Source organism: Cryptotermes secundus, unplaced genomic scaffold, assembly GCF_002891405.2.
Source record: "Cryptotermes secundus unplaced genomic scaffold, Csec_1.0 scaffold65, whole genome shotgun sequence".
Classification (NCBI taxonomy): domain Eukaryota; kingdom Metazoa; phylum Arthropoda; class Insecta; order Blattodea; family Kalotermitidae; genus Cryptotermes; species Cryptotermes secundus.
The window spans coordinates 345,330-372,039 of NW_019731975.1; the positions used below are offsets into that span (position 1 = coordinate 345,330).

At 38.6% G+C, this 26,710-nt stretch overlaps 1 protein-coding gene across 2 annotated transcripts in view; it reads right to left on the reverse strand.

The window, feature by feature from the left end:
- Positions 1 to 26,710, reverse strand: part of LOC111867351 (sodium-dependent phosphate transport protein 1, chloroplastic) — a 53,465-nt gene that overhangs the window by 20,711 nt on the left and 6,044 nt on the right. Inside the window, exons 2-4 of one of the 2 annotated variants that reach the window (XM_023857127.2) lie at positions 24,999 to 25,158; positions 22,131 to 22,270; positions 7,549 to 7,686 (exon numbers count right to left, since the gene is read on the reverse strand). In XM_023857127.2, coding sequence (XP_023712895.1) covers positions 7,549 to 7,686; positions 22,131 to 22,270; positions 24,999 to 25,158 — 438 coding nt within the window. The remainder of the gene's footprint in view (positions 1 to 7,548; positions 7,687 to 22,130; positions 22,271 to 24,998; positions 25,159 to 26,710) is intronic. The other variant, XM_023857129.2, reaches the window with a different exon arrangement.

Consider the following 26,710-nt stretch of genomic DNA (forward strand, 5'->3'; position numbering starts at 1 on the left):
GTATAGAGACTGGTAGAATATCATAGAGGGAAGCACAATAGATCAAACTGGTCGCGGTGCATGGGGAAACCCACCCTCTCTAAATAATAATAATAATAATAATAATAATAATAACTAGTCCATAAGGCAAGCCTGTTGACCTTGCAATTAGTGTAAGAGTTGCCACCAAGTGGTGAACATGGCAGTAAAACTTGAGAATTGTACCAAGGATGAGCAACAATCTGTGATATGCTATGGAGGGGGGGGGGAGAGGGGGTACCAGGCATACAAATTCATCAGTGCATGTGTGCTCAATATGGGGACAATGTTCTCTCTCATAGTGTTGTGTGTGAGCGGACTGAAATGTTTAAAAATGGTCATATGAGTGTTACTGATGCAGAGCGCTCAAGTTGTCCAACCACAGCCCAAACCACACGGAATGAAGAAAAAGCTAGGGAAGTGATTTTTCAAAACAGAGGAGTCAGTCAATGAAATTGCAAAACAAGTGAATATCAGCATTGGGTCTGTCTATTCTGTGGTGTGTGATAACTTTCAGTTTCATAAAGTGTGTGCCAGATGGAACTGACGGATGATCATAAGCGCATGCGCTTAGATATTTGTTCCTGCCACTTGGCTCATTATTGCAAAGGTGGCAACTTTCTGCAACAGATCATCACAGATAATGAAACCTGGGTTCACCACTGTCAACCAGAAACCAAGCAGAAGAGCATGCAATATAAGCATTCAGATATTATTCTGGCATTAACATTTCCAACACTCTACCATCTAGTCTCAAAGTCTAATGAATGAAAAGGCACAATTTAAATTAGCACTGAAACGATACTTACACACACACTCACTCTAATCTGTTCATGACTTCCTACTGTCTAAAAACGACTCGTCCTTTTAAAAGGTTATGTGCATAGCATAAGTTGACAGTATTGACTTATATATGTGGAAGTATTTTTCTTTTGTTGTGTCTCATTTGTACTGTATTTATGGCTTTTGTATTTGTATGACTTTTTCCACATCCTACAGTCATTCTGACTTACTTTTGATCTAAGGAAGGTAATGTATGTATGTATGCAACTCCTGCTGCAAAGAAATTCAAAATGCAGCCATCAGCAAGCAAATTGATGTTGGCCACCTTCCGGCATTCTCAAGGGCCTAATTCTTGAGACCTACCTGGAACGTGGAACAACTGCTACATGTGCAACCTATTGTGAAATGCTTCAGAAAGGTGTGAAGCCTGCAATTCAATCTAAAAGAAGAGGGAGATTATCACAGGGCGTCCTGTTGTTGCATGACAATGCACGACTCCATACTGCGGTCCAAGTACTGGAAAGCAATTGAAGTAGGAAGTGATGGAACACTGAGCTCACAGTCCAGATTTCGTTTAAAGAATCTCTAGGAAGGAGATGATTTTGATGTGATGAGGATGTAAAGAACACAGTGCATCAGCGGCTACGTGCACAACCAAAGTCTTTCTAATATGATGGCATTAGGAAGTTAGTAGGGCACTGGGAAAAATGTGCTGAAAAGCAGGGTGATTATGTAGAAAAATAATGTATGTTGTCAATGAATAATCCGTCGAGTGTAACAACATTCTTAGGTCACTTATTTATTTCACTCGCCTTACATGTTTCGGTTCAAAAGAACCATCATCAGAGGCACGTTACAAACACATGAAACCACTGGCGTTGTATTGTACACAGTATGTAAGCTGCGTGATCTGCTAGAGATATGAAACAATTAAAAAAAAAATGTATGTTGTTTTTGTAAGTAAGTAAGTAAGTAAGTAAAAAGTAAAGCCATCCCTGTAACAGGCCATGAAGGCCCATAGGGTTGTGAGACATTGAGGGTCCCACATTATCTAGACAATCGGTTCAAAGATGGCGGTTTACGCCCCAAGAAAATTATTTAATTAATTCCTGGTACTCATTTCTGTTAGAGGCTGCGTAAACCCCAGGGCCTAGTGCGGCTGGAAGGATTAGGTCAATTGAAAAAATCCAATCACTTCAGTGGGACTTGAACCTGTGACCTTAATCATTAATAAAATGGAGTTGTAAAATAAAAAGTGCTGAAACTTTCTGAAGATCTCTCGTATGTATGTGCACAGTGGAACTGACACTTCTGTTTCATATCTTCAGTGTCTCTGATTAGGAATTTCGTGTATAAAATTTGTGAGAACTGTTTTATTCACCACTTTGAGCTATAAAGTTGATTTAATACCAAATCAAAAGAAGAATCCAGTATAGCGTAGTTATTACACTTCCTTGATGACAGAAATTTTGATTTTGGCAATTAATCCCAAATAGATAAAATGGGATATCTGTTTCTACTCACTATACAGACTATTTAGCAAACTTCTTCCAGTAGCAAAATTATCACATTCCATACAGGGAGTTGGATGAAGAAGAACAATTAATACAATTTAAATTTAAAGTTTAATTTCAAAATGTATTCAAAAATAACTTCAATTCAGATAGGAATGAGAAATGAAAGCTTGTTTTTCTGGGCAAATGAACTATGGCCAGGATCTGTATACATTTATAGCTTGGGGTCACAGCATCTAATGCCTCACACATTCATGTCAACTTGCAATTTAAGCAACAGTGAGTCTGCTAATGTCTCATTAAAGAAAACAGGATATTATAATATAAATATATCTAACAAATCTTTTGAAAATGTGGTAAAGTTGACATATTTGGAAATAGTGACAAATCAAAACAGCAAGAAATTATAGGAAGACAAAATTATGGGAATGCTTGCTTTTATGCAGTGGTATACTAACCCAATCTGCTGACTCCACTGTTATGCAGTGGTGTACTAACCCAAACTGCTGACTCCACTGTTATGCAGTGGTGTACTAACCCAAACTGCTGACTCCACTGTTATGCAGTGGTGTACTAACCCAAACTGCTGACTCCACTGTTATGCAGTGGTGTACTAACCCAAACTGCTGACTCCACTGTTATGCAGTGGTGTACTAACCCAAACTGCTGACTCCACTGTTATGCAGTGGTGTACTAACCCAAACTGCTGACTCCACTGTTATGCAGTGGTGTACTAACCCAAACTGCTGACTCCACTGTTATGCAGTGGTGTACTAACCCAAACTGCTGACTCCACTGTTATGCAGTGGTGTACTAACCCAAACTGCTGACTCCACTGTTATGCAGTGGTGTACTAACCCAAACTGCTGACTCCACTGTTATGCAGTGGTGTACTAACCCAAACTGCTGACTCCACTGTTATGCAGTGGTGTACTAACCCAAACTGCTGACTCCACTGTTATGCAGTGGTGTACTAACCCAAACTGCTGACTCCACTGTTATGCAGTGGTGTACTAACCCAAACTGCTGACTCCACTGTTATGCAGTGGTGTACTAACCCAAACTGCTGACTCCACTGTTTGCAGTGGTGTACTATCCCAAACTGCTGACTCCACTGTTATGCACTGGTGTACTAACCCAAACTGCTGACTCCACTGTTATGCAGTGGTGTACCAACCCAAACTGCTGACTCCACTGTTATGCAGTGGTGTACTATCCCAAACTCCTGACTCCACCCCGACTGCTATCACTTGCTGTATCACTTGCTGGGGTGACAGTCTAGGTTGCACCAACCACCCTGGAAACCTATACACACTCAAAGGGACAGTATGCACTGGTGGAGGCCGCGCCATAGCTCAAATGGTTAGTCGCTGGCGTCCCGATCCCGGGTCTGGTCAAGTGGGATTTGTGGTCGACAAAGTGGCGTTGGGGCAGGATTTTCCGAGTACTTCGGTTTCCCCTGCCAATCTTCATTCCACCAACTGCTCCACAATCACCTTCACCTATCATCTGGAGCTGGTACAATGTGCCAGAAGTGGCCACAGTACACCCCACTAGCAATAAAAAAAATGCACTGTGGGAGCCCTTCAAGGAGGGGGTTCAGGGTTACAGCCAAATCTTGTCTCCATATATTTCTGTTGGTAGCATTTCTGGTTCTTCAGTGGTCAGGATTCTAGGAAATAAACTTGCAACACTGGGGGATCCCAGATTGCGTATGTTTATTTATATTATCTACATGTTCATTTGATTGTGAGTTAAGTTACATAATACCATATTTATCTAGCCTTAGGTCTGTGCCCTATAAGCATCTCTTTTGTCGTAAGTAATACTAGTTACTTTGGTTGCAGAAGAGTTTGACAACGAAGTAGTACAGTCTGTGTCCCATGACTTTCTTGGGGCTGTTCTGTCTGTGGTGTGATAGTTATGGCATTGGTAGGCTATCAGGCATAGCCTACTCTAGCAACTAGTACAAAGTTTTGATATTATACTGCCCACAGTCACCAACCTAATGATTATATAATGGAAGACTACTGCGAGACAGCATTTCTTCATACTTTCAATACACAGTAAGAGTTTTTTTTTTTAAATTCACTTAGTGGGGGGTGGAGTCCTACTGGGTCCACTCGACATGGCGGCCACTGATTGGCCTATTGCAGCCTGCCCCGGGTGATTATGATGATGGAGAATTTGGTGGAATGAAGATTGGCAGGGGAAACCGAAGTACTCAGAGAAAACCTGTCCCAGCCCCACTTTGTCTACCACAAATCCCACTTGACCAGACCCGGGATCGAATCTGGGCCGCTGCGGTGGGAAGCCAGCGACTAACCGCTTGAGCTATGGCACGGCCCTAACAGTAAGAGTTTACCAGAACTGCCACAACGGCTGGTTCAGCATTTACAAACAAGACATGACACACACTGGGCAAGCAACGTTTGTTGACCAACTTTCTTGGTTGCAACAGTTTGATAGGGCGCCTTAAAGACCAAGATTTCCAAATCTTTCTTTGTTAAGCCATATGGGCATAACGCTTCCCACAATGCAGTTCAAAATTTTTTAAGTGGTCTCATCCATCTAGAAGTGTAGATTCAAATGTACAGAACTATAATGAAACCTTGTTAGTAACATTAAAGGTGAGCATATATTGTGGGTGTTTGGGAACAGGGTGAGGCGCATATCTGGACCTAACAGAGAGGAAGTGGCAAGATGTTGGATAAATAGCATAATGAAGAGCTTCATTATATGCGTTATTAACCATACATTACTACAATGATTAAATAAAGGACGATCGGATGGGTGGAACACATATTGCACATGGAAGAGACCAGAAATACATGCAAAATACATTACTACAATGATTAAATAAAGGACGATCTGATGGGTGGAACACGTATTGCACATGGAAGAGACCAGAAATGCATGCAAAATTTAGGTCAGAAAACATGAAATGAAGAGACCTGTAAAACACTGGCAGAGATAGAACGGTAATATTGAAATGAAGTTTAAACAGGGTGAGAGGGTGCAGACTGGATTCATTGAATTCTGTATAGGAACCAGCATGAGCTCTTGCATAAACCACAAAATGCAGGGAATTTGTTGACCACATGAGTGACTACATGCTCCTCAAGGGCTCTGGTCCACACAGTTAGCAATTTAATATATTTAAAATTAACCTTTCCAAACATGAAACAAAGCCATTTCTATGATAAAAAACAAATCACTTTTGCATAATAAAGTGACTGTCATAATGTTCTATCAGATTACCAATAACGTGATTTACTATGTCTGAGTAGAAAATTCAGTTAATCTTGGAGCCCTTACATCTTGTTAACACTTAAATGCCAGACTTTTGAAATGGTGGTACCTTGAGCTGACCAGAGTATATTTAAATGCCCGCTGCTTGTGCGCATTTAATGTCCGTTGTTGCACTGTGTTTAAATGTCCATTCCTGTTAGGGCGTTTGCACTGTGTTTGAAAATGATTATCTAATAAAACTTCTATGATGAATGAATGAAATTAACTCAGCAAAAAACACAGTGTCACACATTATAATGTATGATTTGAGCCTGTGTAGTCAAAAAAGTTATAAACTGTTTTTAGTTTTTTTCTTGTAATTTTGATGCGTACTGTAAAAACGGCTTCCCACTTCTTCACATAGTAGTTCTGCAATATAAAATTATTCGTGCTTGCAACATTTAAAATATTTTTGCATTCTCTGGTGCCATAAAAGAGTTGGAAGCAATAAAGTCATTTGGTTCTCTTCTGGCTAAGTTTCACATCTTTGTTACACGCTACAGATATTCCAGTCAATGCCAAGCCCTGCCATTGCAGCTGCAAGAGAATACTGGCCTTTCTATGGTTGCAATCCAATGCTTGCATCTCAGCTGAGATTCAGAGTGCATTCAGTTTTCTGTGAGGTCACAGTGAATCTGAATATTGTAGTTTCATTTTATCATACAATGGCAGTGTAACGTTGTTTGGAAGATAATGAAATTGAAAGGCAGTGCAAGACATGTGACATGGGACTGTGCTTTCTAAGGTGCTTCATGAGCATTACACAAAGGCGAGATTCAGTTACATGGCACAGGGGTTGAAGCCTGTATATATGATGAGCAGATAACAAAAAAAAAAAATGTATATTGAATTTTGCTATATTTATAAATAAATATTTACGATTGTGCATATGCTTCTACTAGCAGCGTGTGCATGAGCTTCCACTAGCGGTGCTTAAGTGCCCGAATGCACAAACTGAGGTACTATGGCTGTAACAACCATACTCATCAGTGTACCAGTCGGTGCACTTTGGATGTTAAAGGTTAAAGGTGATCCTAAAACACTATTCCATACTGATAACTTCCAAAATATCTACATAACCAGAATGTCTTTATCAGTGACCTGGCCAACATGTTCAAAATAACCTTCTGAATAAGAACTGATAACAAAACAGTAAAATGAGAACAATTTTTATTCCTTTCCACGATTACCTATATTCTTCAAAGAAGAAGTTTATCTAAGCTGCCACTCCCAATTATTGTTTCTAAAACTTGAAAAGTGAGATATAACACTAACGATGGAAAACCAGCAAAGAGATGAATGTTAGCCGATATTTTTTCTGGTCGTGTGTTCAGGACTGGATCTCCATATATGTACTAGACATTTATACTTCAAGGTTAAGTCAATCTCTATTCAGACATACAGTACCTACATTCAGTTACTTTCCTTCACACTTTCCAAAATGTGAGTACTCCAGAATATATTACTACACAATCTGTAACATGAAATGTTAGAACTTCACAGCACACTTCATAAAATGTGAACATACAGTAACATATTAAATGTGAAAAAATATGACAAACACTATGTAAGATTTGAGGTTTTCACAGTGGTGACTATGAAGAAAGCAGTCTTCTGGGATGTGGCACAGTGTAGATGTGAAGATGGAGGCGATACGTTCCTCCGAAACGTCGGTTAACACCACATCTACATGGTGCCACATCCCAGAAGACTGCTTTCTTCATGACAAACACTGTTCATTTTGTGAAACACACACAACAAAACAGATACAAATACAAAATACAAATACTGCATGCACACTTCATGAAACACAAATCCTTCAGAATTTCAGGACAATCTGACACTTCACAACATATTCTTGAGATGTGAATGTTCCATCATTTGTCACTTTGTCTGAATTTTTTCAAAAATATACATAGATATCAGTACAAGTGAAACCCACCTTTGGTACAAATAGAGGAATCTCATCCTGTGCTGAGGTTGCACCATCATGATAGAACGGTAACCATATGAGCACCCACACAATACCCAACGTACCAAAGAGGTAGAAACCAGTCTGCCATGACAGATATGGACATAGCTAAAAAGAAATGTAATGGTAAGTAGTACCACTCACATATCCACATACATAATTCATGGTATCCGTCTATCCATAACACTCTGTATCTCGGAAACTGTAATAAAAAATTGTTCATTTTAGAAAGAAAATTAGGAATCCTGTTAATTTTGCTGTTACATACATGGATTCAAGTTCAAGACAATTTTTTCCCCCAACAATGGGGCTGTGATAACCATAAGTATTGTCATGAGAGGGAGTTTCACTACAGATGGAGTTTGGATTCATGACTGGATTTACTGACCACTTACAAATCATAACTACAAGTAATTATGGTGCTACCGCAATCTCCACACTTTACAAATCAGTACAGCACATGCTAAGCCTTCTGTCTGCTTTCACTAGTAGTTTCTCAGTAACAGATCTTAACAACGGAAATTCTTCAGCTTCAGAGCTCATGTCTTTACCATCTGGCAAATATCCCACAACTGCCCTGTTATTCCAATTGACTAACTCCCAGGCTGGCAGCCATCTCACACCAACATCCTAGTCTTCTCTTCACAGATTGACTTACAACTGACTACTGCTCAGAAGCAGAAGCAGAACCTTGCTGCCGGCAAACAGCCAGCATAGACACTCATGGTATCGGGCTACATGGGGACCCATGCCCATATATTTGTTCACCTCTAGTTAGTTAGTTAGTTAGTTGTTTAGAGAGGGTGGGTTTCCCCATGCACCGCGACCAGTTTGATCTATTGTGCTTTCCTCTATGATATTCTACGTCTCTTTACCCTACCAATAAATGGTGCGTACCATCAGTCCCACCGAGCAAGCGAGTTCGGCCATTTGCTTAGCGGTGTCTATAATGCTTCTCCCATCTATCAGAGGCCTTAGAGGCTATTGTTGGGCGGGAAACATCCTGGAATTTGGCTCAGTGATCCCCTTTGGGGATATGAGGTTCTTTTACGTGCCGTAAAGTTACGACACAGGACACACAGCTTAAAGTCCCTCCCAGAGGACTTCTGTTCACCTCTAAGACCATTACATTTCTTTTTCTGCTTTGTTGGACCTCTTCTTCAAAGAGAGGAGTGGTTAATCTCTTTAAGTAGGTGTCCACATATTTCGCCTTCATCAACTGGATATTATACTATTCCTACAGGGACTTAGGTGGGGGCATATATATATATATATATATAATTATACACAAAAAACACACTGACAGTTTATTCTAATATATACAGAGAGCTCTGCCAATGCAGGCTTGTGAATCAGGTTATGCCTTCACTTATTTAAACCTCAAGATGGCACTTAGACACCTTAACGGTCACATGCCTGACCACCACCAAGTTTAAGCCTACTGTATGAGTGACTACTTCTCAGCTGAACTCGCTGCAGTGGGAACCTCTCTGTTTCACAGTTGCTACCTAGTAACAGGTCTACATGCTATATTCTCACAGCAAACACAGTAATGAAATCTGATCTAAAAGCTAACATGAGCAAGTCGAAACACCTTGAGACATTTCAGCCATTATACTTTATATCAACAATGGAGTACTAAAAATGGTTTTTATTACTTCATTATTAAATTTCATTTACTTTTATCTATAGTTTATTTCATGACACTCAGTGCCTCATGCAATACAGAACTGAATAATCAGATGATGATGATGATGATGATGATTATGGTGGTGATGATGACGACAACTATGAATACTTAATTGAAAAGCACACAGGAGTTGTCATGGCCTAATTTTCAGGTGCTATCCTACCACTTGCCTGATGGACTGAGGAAAACCACGAAAACCCTCAGTCAGGATACTCAGTGTCCTGGCCAATATCTGATCTGCGCACCTCCCAGATATAAGTCAAAAGCACCACTACTTGATCCAATTTGCTTAGTGTATTACTGTATTACTTTGATTAGTATGCAGACTGTTTCTGAAAGTATTCTACTTCCTAGTTAATGTGAGTAGTCTATACTTAGTTGTCAACTCTGTTATTGCATTTGATTTGAAACCATTTAAAATATGATCATCATTTTCATCGAAAGCTTAGATGATGATGCGGATATAAACTGAGCATGGGAAACAATTACAAAAAATATAAAAATTTCAGCCAAAGAAAGTGTAGTTTAATGTAAACTGAAGCAGTATAAACCATGGTTTGATGCAGGATATTCAGAACTATTAAATCAAGGAAAACAAGCCAAACTGTAATGGCTACAGCATCTGAGTCATATACAGGGTGTCCCAGGAGGAATGGACCAAACTTCGGGGGGTGTTCCTTATGTTAAAGTATGCCGATATAACCCAAAACACCTATGTCCAAAGCTGAACGGTTACGGAGATAATGGTCCGAGAAAAGTGTGGTCTTCTTGCAGGTCCACACGCTATAGCTATCAGCTGAGACCCTTATCTGTTTGTACTTGAGTGCTGTGAGTCACTAGCTGTAAGCGCTACCTACCAGAGCCTACAGATTACGTTGCAGCGGGGTCGTGAATGGGTGGTAAATTAGTTGTGTGATGAGTTGCTGAAATGCCTCTTGTGTTTTCACACGTGGAATATTGTGATATGCATTTTGTGTGTGGATTTTGCGGTCGCAATGCACGTGCTGCTGGTGAAGAATACCAAAGGCGTTTTCCCGATCGAAGGATTCCATCTCGAAGTTTATTTACGCGAATTCACCAGACATTGCGTGATACTGGTTCTCTTGCAAGTGTTTCTGTGCACTCTGAAAGGCAGGATGTACGAATGATAGACACACGAGAGCACATTCTTGATATTGTTCAGTGAAGTCCGCGTCTTTCACTCGTAGAATCACCTCTCGCATCGGCGTATCACGTATTCAGGTGTGGCAAACTTTACATCATGAAGAGTTATTCTTACCATGATCAAATGGTACAACATCTGGAACCAGGCGACCATGCACAGCGTATGGATTTGTGCCACTGGATAAAAAGTTCATCCCGAACTGTTAAGCGTCATTTTATTCAGTGATGAGGCGTCTTTTACCCTGGATGGTGTAAATAATTTACGAAATGTGCATACGTGGTCCCATAATAATCCACATGAGATAATGGAAACGAAATTCCAAAAGAGATTGTCCGTGAATGTACGTTTACAGTTATGTGGTCGGGTTATAGCGCAGCCATATTACGTCATCGCTCGCCAGTCATGTGTCATGTATAGTGCTTGGAAACCCTAAGGACAATTATGACATGGCGAGCGAGTATTTCGTACTTTCAATTTTATGGCTTCACGTCACTCACAAGTTAGTTTGATGTTACGTACATTATTAACATTACAGAATCCACATATTCCTGCCAGTTTTAATATGTATTTTGTAATCAACAAGTGTGTAACACCGGTCAAAGTTTGACACTTCTCTGGCCATTATCTCCGTAAGCGTTCAACTTTGGACATAGGTGTTTTGGGTTATATCGGCATACTTTAACATAAGGAACACCCTCCCGAAGTTTGGTCCATTCCTCCTGGGACACCGTGTATATAGAAAAAATTTGATCAATGTTAAGACATGGAGCTAGCAGACATTGCAAGAACAAAAAGTAGAAATACCTGAAAGACAAAATTAATGGGCTTGCAACACACAGTAAGAACTTAAACATAAGATTTATACAAAGGTGTAAATAAATTTAGGAAGAGTTACTAACCTAGAAAAAACTTGGTAAAGGATGAAAATGGTAATCTTCCTGATCCCCCAACATTTTGAATAGGTGGAAGAATAATTACTTATCTTGGGTACTGAATGTATACAGGATGACATAGGAAGATGTAAATACACACAGCTGAGTTGTCGGTACCTGAGCCTAGTCCTAATCATGCTGAAATTTCTGCTGCAAAGTTGAAAAGTTATAAATAGATATGTACTGATCAAATTCCAGCAGGATGTAAAACATTGTGTTCTGATATCCATAACCTCATTAATTCTCTCTAGAATCATGAAGATCTGCCTTAGAATTATAATCAGTCTATTATCATACCAATTTACAAGCAGGACAATAAAACTGACTGTAGCAATTATCGAGGCATATCATTGTTATCAACTTCATACATTTTGAAGAAAGTCTTCTGGGTTTAGGCGCTGTGTATTCTTCGTTTTGGCTGACGTTCCTCCGAAACGTCGGCCAAAACAAAGAATACATGGCGCCTAAACCCAGAAGACGACTTTCTTCATAGTCATCGCCGTGAAAACCTCAAAACTTTCATACATTTTATTCACCATAACTTCTCTCTAGGTTAACTACATATGCAGACAAATTATTGGAAATCATCAGTGTGGGTTTTGGCACAACAGATCAATTACTCCAAGACTTTTTCACTTGCCACATATTGAAGGAAAGAAGAGAATACAATAACACAGTACATCAGCTATTCCTACATTTCAAAAAAGGCCATGATTCAATTAGGAGGGATGTACTGTATACTGCTCCCACTGAGTTTGGCATACCCATGAAAGCAGTTAGGCAAATTAAAAGGTGTTTAAATGATACCTACACCAAATTATTTGTCTGATATGTTTCCTATTCAAAGTGGTCTGAAACAAAGAGATGTTTTAACACCAATGCCTCAGAATATACAAATTAGAAGGTCCAAGATAACCAGGAGGGACTGAAACTGAATGGGACATCATCAGCTTCAGGTCTATGTTGATGATGCAAATCTATTTGGGAATAACATAAGTACCATAAAGGAAAACACAGAAGCTCTAAATAATGCTGGCTATGAGGTTGTCTAGAAGTATACAGAAAACTATGTACATGCTGGTGTCTCATGCCCAGACTGCAGCAGCAGCAGCAAAAAAAAAAAAAACTAACAGATGCTTTGAAAATGGGGCAAAGTTCAAATGCTTCAGAATAACAGCAACAAATCAAAATTAATTCATGTGGACATTAAGTCCAGAATAAGCTAAGGTAATGCTTGATACATTTCTGTTTAGAACCCTCTGTCTTCTCTTCTGTCTAGAAAAGTAAAGATCAAAATAAAAGTACAGTCAACTCACGATTACCCGGGGGCAGATTAACCAGTTTGCGGCTTAACTGGGGCTACTGAGGCTTTTTTGAGGCTTATATGTTGTTTAATATTCATTCACTTTTGTTTCACATGGTGAGTTGTAACACTATTTTCACACTAGTGTGAACCGAGCTCTGCATTCTTTGATCCCGTTATGCTAACACAATGTTCTAGGGTACGGGTGAAAGAATGCAAGGATTTGTGGAAAGTTTCAAGGACAGATACACCGCCCCAGCTGGTCTCTTTGTATCGATCTTCAAGTGCATTAGCAAAATGTCAGGGTGTAAAAGGAAGCATATTGTGTTAAGTATTCAACAGAAACTCGTGTGAGCCGGGCTTCAAAATGTTAAGCAGTGACGAAACCATAAGTTCAGTGGGGGTGCAGCCAGAAGAGCGGGAAGAAAGTGAGAATGAGGAAGAGGTGGACAGTGCTGCTAGTAAGAAAATATCACATGGTGCTGCTCTTAATCATTTGGAATCCTTACTAGACTATCTTGAGAGTGAAGAGAACAGTTTATTAAGTGACAAGCTAAATATTAATTTTTTTAAGTGTTAAGTGTGAATATTTGTAAAAAGTGTTGGATGTTGTTGGACACTGATTGAAATAACTAATTCACACTTCAGTATAATGTAAAAAAAAGTATTAAATAGGCCATGAGATGACATAAAAATGAGGTTGAGTAAATTTAAATACAGGTAGGCCTATAGTATTATGAAGGTACAGTATTACAGTACTACTTTTAATAACATTTGTCTTAACCGGGTTTTCGATTAATCGTGATTTCCATGCCCACCATTGTCCCGGATAATCGAGAGTTGACTGTATAATGATAATGAAGTAATAAAAACCATCAAGTGTAACATGTCATAGTTACAAACTACATTTCGACAGGATTCATCTCCTGATATACTCTCTGTATAAGGTCAAATGCAAGTTATCATCTGAGTATATCTTGTTTATTGGCTAAGCAGACTGTTACAAACTACAAAATCTTAAGACTAACATCTGGGGTACAAGTCCCCTTAATGTTAGACTTATACAAGGTCTGACAAATTCCAGGACTGCATCCATTATGCACATTTAAAAGTATGCAGGAACAGGTTGCAATGTGCCTATGTAAGCTGATTCTTCCATCATGTTCCTCGCACAAGGTCAGTCACTTCTCTCTTGTTCTTCGTGCTCAGTCATGTTTAAGATTCTGTACCATGCAGATCATTGTGACATTTCACAGTGATGGAGCAAGGAGCAAACATTAAATTTTGTTTAAAGACAGGTAAAACAGCTACTGAAATTTTCCAGCTGATAAAACAGGTTTATGGTGGCAATGTTCTCCCTCATACATGGGTTTCTGAATAGTTTAAACAAATTAAAGACAGGCATGTGGATCTTCAGAAAGATCCAAGAAGTAGGCATCCTTCAACCTCTCAAAATTCCAACACAATCGTAAATGTCCATGAAATGGCGATACAAGATCATCAATGGGCTCAGAGATTATGGCGGATGAATTAAACATCAATAAGGAGACGATTCATCAATCCTGCATGAAGAATTATGGAAGAAGATCTGCGCAAATTTTGTCCCTCACAAACTCATGGCTGAGCAGAAGTAATGGAGACTCAGATCATGCCAAGTATTCATCCATACTTATTATGACAATCCCAGTTTTCTTTATTGCACTTTTCTCTTTCCTAGGATAAAAGCTGCCCTCAAAAGAAAGAGGTTTCAGGATGTTGAAGACATTAAAGGAAATGTGACAGCCAAAATGAACATTGTTCCTTTAGAGGCATTTTCTGACTTTTCAACAATTTTCAACATTTCAACTTTTCGTAGGAGTGATGAGGCAGCGGCTACGCCAGATGCCCAGTGAGTAGGACAGGGACACGACCACCGGCGAGTCCAGGCGAGGTGCCCCAGTGAGTCGGGTGTGAGAGCCGGAGGGCCGAGGCAGTCGTGCCTGGCGCAGCCTGCTGATGCCTCGCTGGCAACGAAGCCTGCTGGCTGATGTTGCTTGAGTGTGGCTTGATCGTAGACTGAAGTCAGACTGATGCTGCCGGTTTGTGGCTGCTCCTTTTTATACACTGCTCGGTGGGCGGAGCGAAACTTGAAATTAAGGAGGAAGAATTTGCAGGGAGCTGATTGGCTAGCGCGCTTGATGATGTAGATGCAGGGCTAGCAGCAAGCGCAGTATAAATGCGAACGTTTGGAGCAATCTCATTGGTTAGCGTGCGTGATGGTGAAAAGTGATGTGAAGAGTGTGCATTGCAGAAAATGCGTGATAATGTGGGATGTTCCCACAACCCTATACAAAGCCCCAACTGGTAATTTTGACTATTTTATCAATAAACTTGACTTCATACTCAATTCTCTCGCAAAGTATAATGCGGACTTTATAATATGCGGTGACATAAATATAAACTATTTAGAAAAAAATAGCAGGAAAGTGCAATTAGATCATATGCTGAAAACGTATAACCTAATGAGTACGGTGTATTTTCCAACAAGAATTACAAAAAGCTCAGCTACGCTGATTGATAATATTTTCATCAATAGCAGTAGAAATTACAATATAATACAATGTGTGAATGGAATTTCTGACCATGATGCCCAGCTAATTTCAATTAATAATGTTACTGTAATGAAAAGGACACAGAAGAGGTTATATAAGTTAGATATTAATAAAAATACTATAGCTGAATTCCAACTTAGGTTAAGCTGGGAACATTGGGATGACATATTTGTGAATACCAATGTAAATAATGTGTTTAATAATTTTCTTAATACTTATTTAAGATGTTTTTATACTAGCTTTCAAAAAAGAGAAATTAGATATAATAATATCCAAAACAAATGGATCACTAAAGAGATTCGAATTTCATGTACAAGGAAGAGAGAACTGTTCCTGGCGTGTAGACACAGTGATGACAGTAACCTTAAGACACATTATATGCAATATAGTATCATATTAACAAAAGTAATAAAAGCTGCAAAGAAACTATATCATAACTGAATTATTTTAAATTCTGAGAATAAAATGAAAAGCACTTGGAGAATTATAAATGAAGAAAAGGGAAAACCAAAACTGAATGAGGATATCAAAACTTTGACATCAGACAACGGATTAATAAGTAATCAAAAGAAAATGGCAGATTCTTTCAATAGATACTTTATAACTATAGCCGAGGCGATACTCATCAATAATTATGATAATAAATTTAGAACTAATACTGTTAATCCAACTACTTATTTAAGGGTAATTTTTAAACGTCTATTCAATAAAATGACTTGGAAGTTTACCAATACACGTGAAATTGATAAGATTATTGAGTCTTTGAAAACTAAGGATTCCAATGGTTATGACGAAATCTCTAGCAGAATAATTCAAGTAAGCTCAACTTTTATCATTTCACCTCTGACGCATATCTGCAATGCAATTCTGCATTCGGGTGTCTTCCCGGATAGACTAAAATATGCTACAGTTAAGCCATGCTATAAAAAAAGGCAACAGGCTGGAAATTTCTAACTATAGACCTATATCGTGGCTGACTTCTTTTTCAAAAGTAATTGAAAGACTTATTTATGAAAGATTAATTACACATATTTAAATGAATAGCATCTTGATGAATGAAGAGTATGGATTTAGAACACACTCCTCAACCAAAATGGCGGCCTTTATATTATTAAATAGTATACTTACTTCAATGAATAACAAAATGTTAGTGGGTGGTATTTTTTGTGATCAACAAAAGGCCTTTGACTGTGTTAAACATAAAATACTAATTGAGAAACTTGAATTTTATGGAATTGAAGGTAAATTTAAAACGTCAATAAAGTCTTATTCAATGGATAGATATCAGAGAGTAGAACTCAGTAACAAAAGTAACAGTGGGGACATATCTAATTGGAAGAGGAATGAATGTGGAGACCCACAACGCTCTATTCTTGGCCCCTTGTTCTTTTTACTTTATATAAATGACTTACCAAAGATACTAAACAAAGATAAATATATGGTTTTGTACGCGGCTGACAGGAGTATAATAATTACTGATATAAATAATTCAAATTTTGAAATAAATTTTAATCAGACCGTCAAGAAAATATACACATGATTTAGTTCCAATCTACTTACTTTGAATCTAAAGAAAACGCAATTTTTTAATTTTTGTTCAAGGAAAGGCAGTAAGAGCCCAACTCACACTGTATGTGAACAGGAGGGCATTGCTACCGTATCCGAAACTAAATTTATTGGATTATGTATTGATGATACTTTATCCTGGAAAGGCCAAATAGAACAGATTGTTAATAAAATGGCCTCAGCTTGTTATGCACTGAGAAATATAAGACATATAGTATCAACAGAAGCATTAAAGTTGAGTTATTTCGCCTTAGCCCATTCTGTTATCAGCTATAAAATAATATTTTGGGGCAGTGCAACCAATGTACATAAAGTATTCATAATGCAGAAAAGAACTGTTAGAATCATAACCAACACTAAACCTAGAGTCATGCAGGAAGATTTTTAAGATGATGGCAATAATCACACTATACTCACAGTATATATATTCATTACTTTTATTTATAATGAATAATAAAAACTTGCTTTTTATTAATGGCAAGATACATGACTACAAAACTAGAGTTCACAAAGATATACACATGCCTGCCGTGGATGTGACAAAATACAAAAAGGGACCCTATATAACAGGTATAAAAGTATTTAATTGTCTCCCTCAGTCAATAAAAATGTTACTTAATGATGAAAAAGTTTTAAATCAGCATTAAAGAGGTTTTTGTATCATCATTCCTTGTATTCTATGAATGAATATTATCAACATGCAAATGAATGAATGAAAAAGATATATATAATTAAGATATTTTATATTTGTTTTCATTAATTTAACTTTTAGTATATTTTAATATTGAAATCTTGTGAAATGTATATGTTATGGTTGTGTTGTGTAAGCTTTTATAGGTTGTAATTTAATCAGTTTTAACTTGAACAAAATCCACTTTTTTGTGGTTTGATTTGTGGGGACATCCCACATAGCACGCTGTGTCCACTGGTCTTTTAGACAACACTCACTCCTTAGCGAATATCGCATTGCCGGACGTTTCATTCATATTTACACAAGCACGCACTGCAAATTTCTGCTCCTCATTTTCGCTAGCCAATCAGCGCTCTGCAAATTGTTGCTCCCCAAATGCAAGTTTCGCTCTGCCTACCGAGCTGGGTATAAAAAGGAGCAGCTCCAACCTGACAGCATCAGTCGTCAGTTCCACAGCAGTCTTCAAGCAGTCTACAAACAGCACACTTCGTCGCCAGCGCTCGGTCTTCTGAGGCATCGGCACTTCGCTGCGCCAGGCATGACTGCCTCGGCTATCCGGTGGTCACACCCGACTCACTGGCCAACTTGGCGGCCTCGATTTGCCGGTAGTCATGCCCGACACACTGGGCAACTGGCGTAGCTACCGCCTCTCCACTCCTGTGACCGCGCTCAGCAAGCGAACGTTCTCCAAAAACCAAGCAACGGCCGCACTGTGGCCAGTCAACTGACTCAGCCGCCTCAACACACCGCAACCAACATCCCTTCCTAGCGGCGTACGCCGCACTACTTCACTGGTCAAGCATCTCAGCAACCAGTGGTTCTTTTCAGGACCTACAAACTGTTCCGAAGAAGTGGGTTGTCATTGAAGTAACGACAAAACAGAAACCCCACAGATTATTACTATGTATAATTTTGTTTTATGACTGCTCTGTAGGTGACTGAGTTCTATTTTATGAACTGTTCCTGCGTATGTTGTGTATATTTGAATCTTGTAAAATGCATATGTTATGGTGTTGCATAAGTTTTTATGAGTTGTAATTTAATCGATTTTAACTTGAACAATTTCCACTTTTTGTGTTTTGATTATCACTATGTATAATTTCATTTTATGATTGTTCTGTATGTGACTTAGTTCTATTTTATGAACTGTTCTTGTGTATGTTTTGATTTCATTGTGACTTGTTCAACATCCTAGGTTTCACCAAAAAAGATTTATTGAATTTAAAGAATAAATGTGAAATGTGAAAAGATCTCCACAAAATCTACATAGAAAACAGTGAAACCAACAGAAACTAAAATATCTACTAAATTATGCAGCCCATTGGTAAATTTATGCATTAAGTAAGAAATCTCTACATTCTCAGTTACAAAGGGATTTAAATATAAATGTTAATGGTAGAAAATAATGTATATTCAGCGGTCTCTTCTTTAACATGTAAGCCTCTGACAGTCCTATAGGGCTGAAATATGTAAGGCACATTTTATCCAATAAATAAAGCTTTTGATTACTATACATTACATTTGATAGTTTCTCTTACTCCAGTAACAATATAAAGCATTACAACTGAAATGTCTAGCGTAAAAAACACAAAACTATAATTCTGCATGCAGTTTTGTATGGGTGTGGAACTAAGTTTCCAACATTAAGGGAAAAATACCAAGTATGGGTGTTTGAGAACAGGGTGCTGAAAATATCTGGAACCAAGTTTAATTAATAGGAAAGTGGAAAAAGTTAAGAGAAGAGGAGCTTCATAACTTGTAATACTTGCCAAATACAATTAGAATGATCCAAGTCAAGGAGGATGGGATTGGTGGGGCATGCAGCATGTGCCAAAAGAGGAATTCATACATGGTTTTGGCTGTGGCATGTATACCTGCTGCTAGGCAATACTACAATATAAGCAGCTATACAACAGCCATTGCTAAGGAATGGTCCTGTAAACAAAGGCCCTTGCTAGACAATGGGTGGAACAGACTCACACAACAGCACAAGAGGTGTTCTCTGTGCAGTCCATGCTGAGGCTATATAACAAGGGCCAGCTGCCATTATAAGAGAGTAATGAGACAGCAGTGAGAAGGGTATGTGGNATAATTAAGATATTTTATATTTGTTTTCATTAATTTAACTTTTAGTATATTTTAATATTGAAATCTTGTGAAATGTATATGTTATGGTTGTGTTGTGTAAGCTTTTATAGGTTGTAATTTAATCAGTTTTAACTTGAACAAAATCCACTTTTTTGTGGTTTGATTTGTGGGGACATCCCACATAGCACGCTGTGTCCACTGGTCTTTTAGACAACACTCACTCCTTAGCGAATATCGCATTGCCGGACGTTTCATTCATATTTACACAAGCACGCACTGCAAATTTCTGCTCCTCATTTTCGCTAGCCAATCAGCGCTCTGCAAATTGTTGCTCCCCAAATGCAAGTTTCGCTCTGCCTACCGAGCTGGGTATAAAAAGGAGCAGCTCCAACCTGACAGCATCAGTCGTCAGTTCCACAGCAGTCTTCAAGCAGTCTACAAACAGCACACTTCGTCGCCAGCGCTCGGTCTTCTGAGGCATCGGCACTTCGCTGCGCCAGGCATGACTGCCTCGGCTATCCGGTGGTCACACCCGACTCACTGGCCAACTTGGCGGCCTCGATTTGCCGGTAGTCATGCCCGACACACTGGGCAACTGGCGTAGCTACCGCCTCTCCACTCCTGTGACCGCGCTCAGCAAGCGAACGTTCTCCAAAAACCAAGCAACGGCCGCACTGTGGCCAGTCAACTGACTCAGCCGCCTCAACACACCGCAACCAACATCCCTTCCTAGCGGCGTACGCCGCACTACTTCACTGGTCAAGCATCTCAGCAACCAGTGGTTCTTTTCAGGACCTACAAACTGTTCCGAAGAAGTGGGTTGTCATTGAAGTAACGACAAAACAGAAACCCCACAGATTATTACTATGTATAATTTTGTTTTATGACTGCTCTGTAGGTGACTGAGTTCTATTTTATGAACTGTTCCTGCGTATGTTGTGTATATTTGAATCTTGTAAAATGCATATGTTATGGTGTTGCATAAGTTTTTATGAGTTGTAATTTAATCGATTTTAACTTGAACAATTTCCACTTTTTGTGTTTTGATTATCACTATGTATAATTTCATTTTATGATTGTTCTGTATGTGACTTAGTTCTATTTTATGAACTGTTCTTGTGTATGTTTTGATTTCATTGTGACTTGTTCAACATCCTAGGTTTCACCAAAAAAAATTTATTGAATTTAAAGAATAAATGTGAAATGTGAAAAGATCTCCACAAAATCTACATAGAAAACAGTGAAACCAACAGAAACTAAAATATCTACTAAATTATGCAGCCCATTGGTAAATTTATGCATTAAGTAAGAAATCTCTACATTCTCAGTTACAAAGGGATTTAAATATAAATGTTAATGGTAGAAAATAATGTATATTCAGCGGTCTCTTCTTTAACATGTAAGCCTCTGACAGTCCTATAGGGCTGAAATATGTAAGGCACATTTTATCCAATAAATAAAGCTTTTGATTACTATACATTACATTTGATAGTTTCTCTTACTCCAGTAACAATATAAAGCATTACAACTGAAATGTCTAGCGTAAAAAACACAAAACTATAATTCTGCATGCAGTTTTGTATGGGTGTGGAACTAAGTTTCCAACATTAAGGGAAAAATACCAAGTATGGGTGTTTGAGAACAGGGTGCTGAAAATATCTGGAACCAAGTTTAATTAATAGGAAAGTGGAAAAAGTTAAGAGAAGAGGAGCTTCATAACTTGTAATACTTGCCAAATACAATTAGAATGATCCAAGTCAAGGAGGATGGGATTGGTGGGGCATGCAGCATGTGCCAAAAGAGGAATTCATACATGGTTTTGGCTGTGGCATGTATACCTGCTGCTAGGCAATACTACAATATAAGCAGCTATACAACAGCCATTGCTAAGGAATGGTCCTGTAAACAAAGGCCCTTGCTAGACAATGGGTGGAACAGACTCACACAACAGCACAAGAGGTGTTCTCTGTGCAGTCCATGCTGAGGCTATATAACAAGGGCCAGCTGCCATTATAAGAGAGTAATGAGACAGCAGTGAGAAGGGTATGTGGTTAGTGTGAGATGACTGCCAGCCTGGGAGCTAGTGGAGTGGACTGGAGTGAGTTGGTTGGTGAATGAGTGAGTTACGAGGACTGCTGCGGTTCAGTCCTTGTGAGCTGTTGCTGTTTCAAGCTGGTAGCTGAGGCACAGGGACAGTTCAAAAACACAAAGGAAGGGGTACATCCACCATATCATGTGGTTGGCAGAAAATTGGTAAAGACACAGCAAGCTGAAAAGCCGTAAGTGTGGACTGTAGTGAACTGCAGAGTGTGAATTAACAATAGCACTACAGTTACTTGTAGTTATGATTTGTGCGTAAGTGTTCAATAAATCCAGTTACAAATCCATACCCTGTCTATAGTCACACTCCATACATGCGACAATATGTTTAAAAACAAACTGCTACATTTTGTGTTACTATGAATCGCAAGTAACTTTGTGTTTGTAATAAGTAATATACTATATATATATTTATAAATGACTCACCACAGATGCAACAGTCTGTCCCACAGAACCTGCAGCAACAAGATAGCCAAATGCTCTCGATCGCTCTTCCATTGGTACATTATGAGCAAATATATGGAATATTGTTGGTAGACCTAATGTAAAAGAATAAAAATTCCATCCTGCAATCAACAGTTACACTGTCTCACTAAAACTTTGTAAGCACTATACCGAAGGAAACATTTCCTGCAGAAATAAAAGTAATAATTACTCAATACCACCACTTCACCTGACTTTGTTTAGACAATATGCAGCAACAGTATCACCATTGTATCTACAAAGCTATGAGTACATAATCTCTGCAGTTAAATAAAAAACCAACATTAAATTAATCACAATAAGCACTGTACTTCAAAGAATTTTACTGTTATTTCATTTATTGGACATTTTGGATGCTGTTCAACTATTTGGGTTCACAGACTTTTGTTATAATGAATATATTCACTGCATGGTTTTTCTTTAAGTCAAGGACCATGGATGCAGACTAATATTACTTGCATCATTTTATTTTTGTTTCTAACAGCACAATGTAAAATCCAATATAACATACAACTGAATATGTGTGAGATTTCAATCTTCTGGGATGTTACACCCTGATCACAAAGAACTGTATAACTGATATCTGAAATGAAATGTAGAAATTTATTTAATAACCTTGCTTTATGCTAACTGCTACATTTCTTACTGGTCTTAATGCTTCCCTAGTTGAAGTATTCTGTCTAGTCAGAACATCTAGAATTTCCATCAACTAAATGTTGAATGGATATTTTGTCTTTCAGAAGCAGCATTAAAGTTCAGTCTCATCATCCACTCATTATTCATTCAGAGTAAAATATTCACCTTAAATTTCTCTTTCAAGTAAAGAAACTGTTAATCCAGTATCCCTACACTTGGTTTCTTTCATGGTGTCTTTTTCTAATAGAACTGATATGAGAGCTAAATTACTATCAGTATTGTTTAATCATTATGGCTAACAAGGAATTCTAAGAGGTGTGAAACTGAATGCATACTGTTTAATAAATATGGACAGAGAGGGATTCAGGGAGAAATAGGCATGTGCTGTTGAATACAACTGACTGTGATGGTCCGGGTTGTGCAGGTCAATGTGAATACTCAAAACCGTTGGACAGTACACTATGTTTTACATATAGCGTGAATTCCCCGAGGCTTACTTCTTGCTTCATATGAACACACTGATTTTCATTTTACTTTTAAACAAACATAAACAAAAATACTGAAATATCAGAATTAAACAATGTGAAATATTTCTGTTATCTGCATGTATTAGAGAGGGTCATATGACATTCACATTAGTAAACCAAATATAAAACTACATAATATTATTAGTAGAATAATTCAGATCATTTCTTCTCTTATCTCTACTCATAAATGATGATTATACTACCCAGAAAGCAGAACATCTTACAATAAAATACTATAACAATATGATAATGAGTTATGCTTAACCCAGTAATTCAGAGTTTTCATATACGTGGTGTGTTCAAAAAGTATCAAACCTTTTTTCCCGCGTAAACCAATGAAGCACAGGAGGCTCCCTTCGGTGGAGATGTGGAGGGGACATTCATGTGCAGTCGTGAATTTCTTCCCGCCCGCAGAAAGTGTCAGTCACTGGCAGTCAGCCTATGAGTGAGGACGTGTAGTGAGCGCTCGTCGGATTCCAGTAAGGTGTAAAATGACGGAACAACATGAGCAGCGATATTGCATCAAATTTTGCCAAAAGCTTGGCGATACCCAAGTGGAAACCATTCGCAAGATTCAACAGGCTTTCGGGGACGATGCCATGAGCAACTCACGGATAAAGGAGTGGTACAACCCCTTCAAGGATGGCTGCACATCAGTGGACAGAGAACCGCGTTCAGGCAGACCCTCAACAAGCCGAAATGAGAATGTCATTGAGCAAGTGCGGACTTTGGTCATGGAGGACCGCCATATCACAGTCCAAGAACTTGCCAACGAGACAGGGGTAAGCACTGGATCGGTACATTCAATTTTGACCCCAGGATTTGGGCATGAAGAGAGTGTCCGCGAAATCTGTACCGAAACTGCTAACAATGGAGCAGAAGCAACGCCATCTGAAAATCACACAGGACATGATGGACAATGCAAACAGTAACCCCAACTTTCTGAACACCCTGATCACAGGCGATGAGTTGTGGGTTTATGGATATGACCCGGAAACCAAGATGCAGTCATCACAGGGGAAACATCCAACATCCCCAAAGCCAAAAAAAGCATGGAAGGTCCGCAGCAATGTCAAGGTCATGTTGGCTGTTTTCTTCGACTCCCGTGGGATTGTGCATCATGAGTACGCACTACAAGGCCAAACTATCACAAAGAAATACTAGCAGGAGGTCCTTCGTCACCTTCATGATGCTGTGCGGCGCAAATGACCGGATCTGTGGGCAGCAAAAACTTGGCAGCTCCATCATGATAACGCACCCGCCCATTCTGCGCATCTGATTCAGACTTTCGTCGCCAAACACAACATCCTTGTGGTTCGTCAGGCTCCCTACTCCCCCGACATGGCTTCGTGTGACTTTCGGTTATTTCCCAAGCTGAAAATGCCACTGAAAGGAACCCGATTTGAGTCAAGAGAAGACATCATGCGGAATGCGACGGCCCAGCTGATCACCATTCCAAAAGACGCGTTCCAGATGTGTTTCCAACAATGGCAGAAGCGCTGGGAGAAGTGTGTGCATTACCAAGGAGACTACTTTGAAGGGGATTAGGGTTTTGTACCTCCAAATCAATAAATGTATTTCTGCCAACCAAAGGTTCGATACTTTTGAACACACCACGTATATTTCATAGACAGTGCTGTCAACCTACCAAGTCCCTCACCCAATCCCAACAGCACTCGGCAAAATATCAATGCAGGCACAGATGTTGCCAAAAGAGGGGTGACAGAAGTTGAAACAGACCATAAAAACACAGCAAATAAGAGAACTGCTTTTCCTCCAAATCTGCTGGCAGCACATGCTCCTATCACCTGTAACACACAAAAAACAAATTTCACAAGTTTTTATACACAATGTAAGTTTGATCACATATCACCATCAAAATCAAACGAAAGCATGAATTTCAGTAAACATGGAATTATGTATATTTTTAGCAGTTCACTATTTCTTACACACTACATAAAAAGTTGCTGTATTTCAATATGCCACTAAAGGACATTTAAATAAAGGTGAAAATAATATATTATGCTATGCAATCTAACAGCTGTTAACTGTCAGACAAGTGCAGAATTTTCGTCACAAGTATAATGTTAAATTTACATCATCATAAGCATTATCTGACACTGGGTAATGTGCAACAATCAAAAACTTTAAATCCATGCAAAAAAGCACACCTCTGCAGTTGCCACAAAGAGATACTTTGCATTATTCCACCCAGAGGGTTATGTACATGCTTTACTTCTCTCTTGTCTCAATGTAGGATAAATTATGAGATACAAAGTTTAATTTATTTTCATTTAAATAAATATGAATAACATTTTCCTGCAGGGTATTACAAATTACGTTTTGTGATTCAATATCATCCTATTTCATCTTTGACTTTGTTTATTCTTTAAGTAAAAAATAGGAATATTTTATGGACACTGTCATATAATTGAACTAAAAGTTGGGACTGTCATGTGACTATTAGGTATAAGACTACAACGGCGGAGGCAGAGGTGGTGGCGGCAGCAGACGTGGATGAGGCACCACCACCACCAGCAGCATGAGAGGTGCCTCAAAATCAAGGTTATTTGTGCCAGTCTACATTGCCATACAGAAATTTTAAAGACTCTTGGTAAACAATGTTGGAGACTAATATACAACATAAAAATTAATATGCATAATTCTGGGATGTTATTTAATACAGCCTTCACAAAACAAGCCCTACAATGCAGCAGTTACATCAAGAAACATGGCAGTAATACTGTCAATTATTTACACACATATACACGATAATTAGTATTTTTCTTGTACAATGATAAATTTTCTAAAGTTATATGGGATGATACTTTGGAGACTGGACTCCAGTTCCATACTCAGGCAAAGAAAGTACAATGTTGGGTCAAATCTGTTGAGCCTGGTCTCTGTCTCCAGCCCAGCATAGTAGATTGTTTTTCTGAAGATGGAAATTGCAGTCTCTGAAATGCCATCCCAAATAAAATTTAGGATTATGGACAAAGTTCAGAAACTTGATCATTGTATTAATATACCACCATTGCAAAATTGTACAACTTTGTGCTTTAACTTTTCAACTGTTAACTGAGTTTAGACAAATGTTAGATTTTATGTTCATCCTGTGGCTGTTCTTGGACCTACATTTAATCATATCTCTTGATAAAGAAATGCTCCATATGCGTCACTGCTGAGGATGAATGAAGGATGACTATGGACTATTAGGATGAAGAAAACTGACTATCCTTTATGATGAGCTCTCATTCACTTTCATAAAGCAATATAACCACCACACTTTGTCATACATATGCAACAACATCTTTAACATCTCAATCATCATGCTTTCTTGCAGCTCTGATATACAGCATT